At 45.2% G+C, this 9,710-nt stretch overlaps 2 protein-coding genes across 2 annotated transcripts; both read left to right on the top strand.

Moving 5' to 3' along the window:
- Nucleotides 1-342: 342 nt before the first annotated feature.
- On the top strand, nucleotides 343-1,829 carry LOC311000258 (C2 calcium-dependent domain-containing protein 4C-like; the record flags this gene model as incomplete). The annotated part of the gene is made up of 2 exons (XM_083990922.1): nucleotides 343-1,080; nucleotides 1,278-1,829. The coding sequence occupies 2 exons, from the start codon at nucleotides 343-345 to the stop codon at nucleotides 1,827-1,829; spliced, it is 1,290 nt and encodes a 429-aa protein (XP_083847048.1).
- A 3,623-nt stretch (nucleotides 1,830-5,452) lies between these two features.
- fem1a (fem-1 homolog a) lies at nucleotides 5,453-8,760 on the top strand. The gene has a single exon (XM_083991090.1). It carries the CDS (start codon nucleotides 5,632-5,634, stop codon nucleotides 7,483-7,485), a length of 1,854 nt encoding a protein of 617 aa, XP_083847216.1. The 5' UTR covers nucleotides 5,453-5,631; the 3' UTR covers nucleotides 7,486-8,760.
- Nucleotides 8,761-9,710: the final 950 nt, after the last annotated feature.

The raw sequence follows: 9,710 nt of genomic DNA, 5'->3' as shown, positions 1-9,710 counted from the left end.
CTCACTATGGTGCGCAATGATTTTTCATGGCTTTAAAGTGCTTCTCGGAGGCGCGTGGACTCCTCCAGTGTGTGAATTGTGAGAGAGATGTGTGCTTCTTGGCTGCAACTTCAATGTTAAGTCTCCATTCCTTTATTTCACTGAGCTGATTCAAGATCATGTTTTTGTCACTGACTGGGATATAAGAGGCACATTTAGAAGAAGGTTTATGTTTTATGGGAAGACATGTGTGGGAAATATCAATGTGTACTGTAGATGTCGATTGTGTTTGTTTGGTCTCATTGGCTGAGTCTTCTCCTTTCTGTTCACAGAGAAACTGTGAGCAGAGGCAGCTGAGTGGGAATGTGGCTACTGGAGAAGCTCCGTAGCTCTGGGACACAATCCCAGTCCCCGCAAATGACAGAGGCCATCCCAGTCTCTGTTTATGCCAATGTCCTCACTCCAGAGAAGATCCCTGATTTCTTCATCCCCCCTAAACTTATCTGTTGTCCACCAGAAGAGCCTCTCCCCCCAGAACCTGAGCTCTGCTCCTCCCTGCGACCCTCCGCCTCTGATCATGCCATCTGCAGCCAGAGCCCCAGAGCTCGGAGCAGCAAGAACCCCTGCAGCCCTCGCCTCTTTTCCCGCCTGGGGGGAGATGCACGTAATCTCCAGAAGTCAGCCAACCGCCACATCATCCAAATAGAGAGTGCTGATGAGCCAGCTGCTGGATCTGTGGACAGGACAGGTGTTGAAGTCAACACTAATGCGGACCCCCAGTCACAGACTGCAATGTCTCTGCCGTATGTCCCCAAGGCTCAGACCTCCTATGGCTTTTCAACCTTGGTCGAGTCTCCTCACACCCGGCGCAAGGAGAGTCTGTTCCACAGCGACCCCAGCAGCCCCCTCACATCCCCAAACTCACAGAGGCGCTCCCAGGGGGGGGCTCTGCTGACCCCGGCTGATTCCAACCCCTACCGCTATTTCAGCGGTGGAGAGAGTGACACCTGCTCCTCAGCAGAATCGTCCCCTTTCAATTCCCCTCTCCTGTCCCGCTCTGCCTCTCTCCTACGCTCCATTACCCAGGAGACACAAGCCAAGGTGAGGATTTCTGTTTCTACACGTGTAAGTATAGTATAGTATAGTATAGTATAGTATAGTATAGTATAGTATAGTATAGTATAGATGAGCCTTTGGGGAGCTATCAGTAAAGATACAATGGTGTTTTTATTGTGTGATTCACTGAGTCACTTTTTTTCCCTGCATGTTTACCACTTGTTTTTTCCCTCTCCCTCCAGGTGTCTCGTGCCAAGCGCTCCCTGGCGCGCCACAGCTCTCTCTCCACTGATGAATGCAGCTCAGCAGACAACAGCCCCAACATGCAGCGCCGCCGCATGCGCTGCCCTCCCTCTCCCGCCTTCCGTGGATGTAAAAGCAGCAGCTCAAGAGGCGGCGCAGCGCACCTCCTGCAGCGAGAGCACACCATCAACCTCCACAAGGGGGGGACACTGAGGCTGAGCACTCACTACGACCCGGAGGCAGCTCGGCTGAGGGTGCGCGTGCTCGCAGCTGAGGCTCTTTATGACAGGCAGACTGATCTTAAAAGCATTAACTGCTGTGTAGCACTCTACCTGAACCCTGGCAAGCAGCAGAAACAGAGGAGCACCATCATCAAGAACAGCAGGAATCCGGTGTTCAACGAGGACTTTTTTTTTGACGCGCTGCCCCAGGCACAAATAAAGAGCCTGGCCATGAAGATAAAGGTGGTGAACAAAGGAACCAGTCTGAAGAGAGATGTGCTTCTAGGAGAGAGGGAGGTGCTGCTCAGCGAGCTGCTGGAAGGCCTCTAGGGAGCTCCTGTCAAGACTTCAGTAAAAACAAGGAGCTCCACATCTTGAGGACCCTTTCCTTCTCATTTTTATCCCCCTTCACAGATCAGATAAATACTGGGCAGACGAAAGCATGCTAATGACAGGGGAGTTATATCTTGCACACTGTGTTATGTACATCAATGGACACAAAATCCTCGAAAAGACCGTGTAGAATGAAAAAGTCTCATTCATCAAGTTGCCATCACAAGCTTTTTTTTTTTTTTAAGTCAGTCCAGGTCAAACAAACTACCATTATTTACATGCTTATCAGTAAATTAGCAAAGTGAACAGTGGATCTGTCCATGTTAGTGTATTTTTCTCTTAGTATTGAGTTACAAAAGGTGTTGCCTTCTCTGATGAACATTGTGTTGTGGCACAATATCATATCAGCCGTGATGCACTACTGATCCGGTTAAAGCTGGAGTTGTATTTTTGTAACGATGCAGTAAGTTTACATGTGAGTTTTTGCACGTTCCTGTGGAAATTAATAAACAATGCCTCTGTGTATTTGAAAGAATTTATATATGAGAGTTAGATTTTAATTGCTAATGGATGTAATGTTAAAATGACTGCCGTTACGTGATATGCTTTTGAAATGACAAATAAAAACACAAAACTCACTCTAGCGCTTTCTTTTTCCCTGGGGCTTTGTCTTTAGTGATTTTGCCCTCTAATAATTCCTTGGGATCAGGAGCAAGCCCTGGGAAATTATTATAAACCCTCCTTTGCTCGCCTCAAGCTCTCCATTTTTGCAAACTACTCTGAGGCAGGGTCCTCTGAGACTCTGAGACAGGCACGGGCTGGGTGTCATTTGTGAGGCTTTTAATCCTACTTCTCTGCATGCAATATTGTCTCTGTGTGCATTCAAACTCCCTGTTTAATTTTAAAAACACGTTTCCTATTCAGGCAATCCTCCAGTGAGTTTTGAATAGTTATTAACGATGGCAGGGGGTAGAATCTCTCTTGCTGGCTTGCTCTACATACAGCGAGGTTATATCTTGATTTATATATTCAGTATTTGGGTTGATAAATGGATATTTGTGCAGAGGGAATGGAAATAGGGAGATGCACAAGAAATACAAAACAGAACCTGTAGCCATCGCAGGCATGGTCCAACTGATAGATAAAAGCACTAAGTGTGGATCTTATGCCTCCTCTACTGGTGAAACAACAGAACGGCACTTCTTTTACAGCCTAAAAAAAACAAACACTTTTCTGGCTTACTGTAATCAACTATTGACTTGCCCTGGGTGCCTCCCTTCTAGCTGCGCCCTTAAACCCCAGTCTGTGTGCTGCTGTGTCCCTGAAAAAGAAAGAAAAATACATTTCATTAAAAAATGCAAAAACTCTTAGAATACTCTCAGGCTTATAAGCCCAAGGCTGATCTGCAGCCAGCACCATTTACTTATAAAGTACTGAAATAAGTCACAACAAGCCCCCACATGGGACACATTCATCTGCGAGCTTAGAGAAGATTAATTTCCCACTGACTTGAGAGCAAAGAGATAAACTGGGGAAGGAAAGTTAAGTAATTATTTTTGTCTCTGTAGACTTGGTGGGGCAAATTATTTGAAAAGTGATTGTCTAATAATCTTTGCATTAAACAAAGCATTAGCAAACCATTAAGTAAAACGTCAGCCTGTGGTCATAATCAACAGACTCATTTCAAAGTGATTTTTCTCCTTCTTTTCCTGCTTTGGCTCCATTATTAAAGGTCCCAAAAGAGTTACAGCAGTTTTGGTCATTTCCCCACAAGAGAGATTTCTCTATGTGCTGTTTTATCTCTCATCTAGGTTGCAAAAAAAGCTGATGTCACATATATTGGCACACTAATCAGGATCTGACATATAATCCAGAGCTGATGGCAGTCAGTGGGTTATTTGTTTACATCAATCAAATGAAATCTGATTAAACCACATGCTCTAGGGACTCATGAAGAGAGTTAGATGAGCATTTGGATGTTTTCTTTATTTCAACTTAAAATTTGATCGTTGCATATTTAGTCATGACTGTTGCCTATTGATCCTCTTGTCAGCTAAGATTGGAGATGCCATCTACCTAATAATTACAATGATTCATTATGAGTGACAATCACATCTTGTTCTATTAAAAAAAAGAAAAAGAAACGGAAAAAGTACACACTTAGGTAAAAGGTGATTCTAATATGTCCTGAATTTCCTTTGAATATGACCACTTTAAAACTCTTTAATCACCATACCATACCTGTAAGGATCCCCTAAGGGACACCGTAGTCTCATGCAATGTCACGGACGAAATTAGATGGCGGAATAAACAATACAAGCAGATCGTGTCCATTACAGTTTATTATAAATTCAGTTTAGCCAGTGGGCAAGATAGAAATAGCCTATTATATGGTGTCAGAAGTGGGATTCAAACCAGCACCTCCATTTGTCAGTCATGGGTTCAAATCCCACTTCTGACAACATGTCAGAAGTGGGATTCGAACAGTAGTTCACACGCACAGTATAATGTTATAGGCCTACTCATGTCTACGTGTAGCTACTATGCAATAAATGTAAATTTATGTATTATTATTTATATTTATTATAAATGTATTATTTATTGTAAGTTTATTTTTTTTCCCACTATTTTTATAGAGAGGGGTGGCACATTTTCTTTGTGATTCTTTCTGAAAGCAGAGGTGTCATGTCATTTCACTGTGAATCCCCAGAGGTTAACATATTCTATGAATTTAAAAGATACCCTAATCCTGTTACTCTTATCAACAGCTTCAGCGCTGCACACCACACTGAATTTATGCATAGAAAAGCAAGTAGATGACTTTTCACCGGTGGGGAGATAGAGGGATAGCTAGATGGTAAACTATCCACATTCCAGTGAATGTAAGGTCTGGGTGTTTATGTTCAGCATTGTGCATATTCAATTCAGATCAGTCATGTGCTTCCAGCTTAACTTGTAGGCTACTTGCAGAAATATTCTTAAACAAATACCACCCACAGATAGCCTACTAGTGGATGATATTTGCTCAGAATGTAGGTGGCCTCCTTGTGCATGAGACTAATATTTGTAACGGGAAAAAAAGAGCTTGGTTTCTTAGGAAATAGGTAGCTATTGGCAAATCTCTGTGGTCTATCAACATTTCTGTGTTCTCTATATGCTCTTATGTGTTTGCAGTTCTTGCTGGCAGTTTGTCCCGCAAAGGAATACGATTGACAACAATTAACAATATTTTAATTACCCAAGAAAAGTTGTGTGTTCATTTTTAAATAACCATGACAATTTTCAGGGTCATCCAAAGATTTGATTTTCCAATTTAATTTTTTTATTCACACTGATGAGAATCAACTTACCATTTACAATGACCACTTATTGATTTTAAACCTATTTGATTTGTGAACCGGGCACCACCCGTCTGTCTCTGTCTCCACTAGCGGTGGTTGTGTCCGTGGTCGGTGCGAACAACCATAACAAACGAGCCGATCAGCTGGTGTGCTGTTCAAGTCACGCGCAGCTTGGGAAATGTAGTTTTTCTCACAGGGGCAAAGCGGCGCTTTCTGGGAACCGAGAATTCTATCAAAACTACGCTACCCACAATGCCTCGCTGGAATCGTAAACATAGAACTGTCAAACAACACACGCCATCTTGACAGCACCCTCAAAATGGCAGAAAGATGTGAGCTCGAAACCGAGTCCAGACCAAGACTCCAGCTCTCTGTTATTTAAAACCCGACTCGCCAGTTTGGACGGAAACGAGTGGTTATGGGGTTGTTGTCCGGGGCGACAGCACAGAGCCTGTAAAATGGACATAACGACGGCGGTTTTCAACGCGGCCAGAGATGGTAAGCTAAAACTTATCCAGAAGTTGCTGAGCAACAAAACTCCTGAGGAGCTGGAAGCTTTAGCCGAGGAGAAAACCCAGGGAGGAACTCCTCTGCTCATAGCCGCTCGGTACGGACACCTGGAGGTGGCCGACTACCTCCTGGAACACTGTAAAGCTAATGTCGAGCTCGGGGGTTCAGTTAACTTTGACGGTGAGACCATCGAGGGGGCTCCGCCGCTGTGGGCGGCTTCAGCGGCCGGTCACCTCCCGGTGGTCAAGACGCTGCTGAAACACGGAGCCTCAGTCAACAACGCAACACTAACTAACTCAACGCCGCTGCGAGCCGCCTGCTTCGACGGCCACCTGGAGATCGTCCGCTACCTGGTGGAGCACCGAGCCGACATGGAGGTGGCCAACCGCCACGGCCACACCTGCCTCATGATCTCCTGTTACAAGGGCCACAAGGAGATCGCCAAGTTCCTCCTGGACCGCGGCGCTGACGTCAACCGCAAGAGCGTGAAAGGAAACACCGCCCTCCACGACTGCGCCGAGTCAGGTAGCCTGGACATCATGAAGATGCTGCTGAAGTGCAACGCCCGCATGGAGAGGGACGGGTATGGGATGACCCCGCTGCTCGCTGCGAGTGTAACAGGTCACACCAACATAGTGGAGTACCTGGCCCACCAGCCTCGCACCTCCAGAGAGGAACGCATCGATGCACTTGAACTTCTTGGGGCTACTTTTGTGGACAAAAAGCGAGACCTCTTAGGGGCGATGAGGTACTGGAGAAGGGCTATGGAGCTGAGGCAGCCAGGGGACAAAGCTGGATCCCTGGCCAAGCCTCCCCCCGGTCCCCCAATCCCTGCCTATGGCTGCGCGCAGGAGGTGAGCACAGCCGAGGAACTGGAAGCACTGATCACAGACCCAGATGAGATGAGGATGCAGGCTCTGTTGGTCCGAGAACGCATCCTGGGCCCGTCCCACCCAGACACCTCTTATTACATCCGTTACAGGGGAGCTGTGTATGCTGACTCGGGCAACTTTGAGCGCTGCATCAGCTTATGGAAATATGCTCTAGACATGCAGCAGAGTAACCTGGACCCTCTCAGTCCCATGACAGCTTCCAGTTTCCTGTCCTTTGCAGAGCTCTTCTCTTTTGTTCTTCAAGACCGGGCCAAAGGCACCTTGTCAACACGCATCACCTTCCACGATCTGATGACCGTGCTGGGGAAAAGTGTGAGGGAGGTAGAGAGAGCCGTGGCGCAGAAGGACAACCCTCCAGAAGCTCCTCAGTTTACCAAGGCCCTCTCCATCATCCTCCACCTCATCTTTCTGCTCGAGAAGCTCGAGTGCAGCCCAGAGCAGGAGCACCAGAAGAAGCACACGGTGTACCGCCTGCTGAAGCTGAACCCTCGGGGTCGCAGCAGCTTCACTCCTCTCCACATGGCCGTAGACAAAGAAACAACATCTGTGGGCCGCTACCCGGTGGGCCGCTTCCCCTCCCAGGCGGTGGCAGCCCTCCTCCTGGAGTGCGGCGCGGACGTGGATTCACGTGACTGCGAGAACAACACGCCACTGCACATCGCTGCTAACAACGGTTGTCCAGAGATTATGGCACTACTCATGAAGGCCGGGGCTCACTTTGACGCGACGAATGCACAGAGGAAGACAGCCTACGAGCTGTTGGATGAGCAGAGCAGCGGGCACCCGGCCCTCTACCCGCTGAACTACGTCACCCTCCAGTGCCTGGCGGCGCGTGCAATTGAAAAGCACAGACTGCCCTACAGGGGACTCATCTCCGAGGAGATGGAAGCTTTCATTGAGCTGCACTGACTTCCACCGCTCTCCCGTGATGAGGAAACCTGCACTACTCTTCCTGCTGTCCCTCATCCTTTACTATGACCTGCCACAAACTTCATCCTCCATGTCATGTCATGTCATTCTCTTCATCTTTATCTCTTTTTGACTTTGACTGCTTTGCCCCTGGCCCCACCAGCCTTGTGTCAGACCAAACCATAGCAATAAACATCCAGCCTCTGGGCTTAAATCTCTGGCTGAGATGTGGTCAGTTATCGCTTTATTCTAACAATAAGTCACGTAGACTTTAAGTGATTGTTGGCTTCCACTGCTATTTAAATCTGGGTGAAACATCAACATGATACAGGCTTGAATGCAATTTTTTTTCTGGTTCTCCCACTAAAGGAAAGCTACAGTATGCTGGTGCTTGTGTGTGTTTGATGGCAGCTGTACTGATTGAGAGATGATGGGCTGCATTGTTACTGATAGAGGCATCTGATCAATCTAGCCAGATAGCATGCATGACAATGAGTGGATACAATAGCTCACGTGTTGTTTTTTTTGCAAATTCATTCGAGAGGGATGTGTTTGAACAAATTCACAACTCAATCTTGCTTGCTGGTATTTTATTTTATTTTGCCTGGTTCTACGTGTACACATTTACCATCTGCCATGCTTCTTTGTTATGAGAAGGTGTTGAATTTGCTGTGCCAAAATGTCAGCCATGGAACTATGTTCTGTTACGGAGTGTAAATGGGTGGCAAAATGAAACGCAACTAACTTATCTTCCAAATAATTTGCGGGTTTCATAACCTGAAGTGGGGAAATTAGTGTTAAACCGAAGAACTTGTTGTTGTTTGATATTTCAGACTGTGACTTGAATCGACAACCTGCAGAGCCATCACTTGAAAGACTTTTACTGAGGATGAGTGGTAAAATTGTTTTGCTAACACTCCCTTGTCTCCACACAAGATGTTTATAACCTATGCATTTTATGAATCCTCCAATCAGAGGAAATGTTTTTTCAAACAGAGGTTCACTACATAAACAACTTTTACATGTGACTCTTCTTCAATTTTACATGCTTATCTTAACAGGATAATGAGCTGAATTCAGGGACTGCTTCACTGACAATGAAGTCGAATCGTCTAAATTTGTGAACTAAAGAATGTTTTCTTAAAATTTCTGCCTATGTCCAAATGAACAGGAAAGAGCCTCGACTGTGCCTACATCCCATTGCTACTGAGTAAAGTCACCATTAACAGAGATATTCGATTCATTGTCAGAGATGCAGCTTCAAATGTGGTGATAACAACAGAGCTCAAACGCTGTTGTTTGTATCCAAGGAGAAAGTCACATGTTAAATATCCAAAACCATGTTTTAATTCTGTTTTGGAGTGGATATTCCCTTTAACCTCAGATGCAGTTCCCAGACACAGAACAGATGGCTCTCCGGCCATTCCTGCATCTTAGTCTTATTTTTAATAGTCTCTCTTTTGTTTATCTTGTGTTATCATGAATGTTGTATTTGTCTGTCTGTGCTAAGCACTACCAAGTCGAATGCACACTGAGAGGCTCTATAAATCCTAAATAGACAACTTACATTCAGGCTATGAATTGTTGCTGCCTTTATCGTTCTCAACTGATTCGTTTAACTGATGATAACTCAAGAACAAAAGTGTGTTGGAGATACTTGAATAAAATTCAGTATCACAACAGGATCTGTGTGATTGTGTGTGGCTCATCTCAGTTTTGATGTGTGTTTTCCACAACTACACGTTCTTACTTGAAATTGATTTGGTGCAGAGAAAACTCTTTAAGTATTTGAGAAGTAAAAAAAAAAAGAAGCTATTTCTGTTATTTCATTCAGCACTGGTTCTTTAGCTTGAGTGCTGCTGCTTACAAATGCATTTGCGCTAAGAGCGTCATTACATATTTAGATGGATTGAAATGGTTGCAATAGCAGGACATAAAAACTGAGTCACTTCATCAAGGCAGCCAGGTCTATAAAATGATTTTATTTAGAGGCTGGAGGACACTTTATTTCTGTATGTATACTAAGTAAGTGTTACATTAGCACATTATTAAAAGCAATCACTGACCACTTAATTCAGCTCTGTACACCAAACAGACTCTCCGCTGCTCCATTCGCATAAACTTAAGGACACCGAAATAAAGCATAACAGAAACTTGATCTTTCTGAGTCCTGCACTCTTCAAGTATAAATAGAGTGCAATTAACGTCACTGCTGCAGGGCAGTG

Source organism: Trachurus trachurus (assembly GCF_905171665.1).
Source record: "Trachurus trachurus genome assembly, chromosome: 17".
Classification (NCBI taxonomy): domain Eukaryota; kingdom Metazoa; phylum Chordata; class Actinopteri; order Carangiformes; family Carangidae; genus Trachurus; species Trachurus trachurus.
The sequence above is the reverse complement of the archived record's forward strand: the minus strand, read 5'-3'. Positions and strand labels throughout refer to the sequence as shown.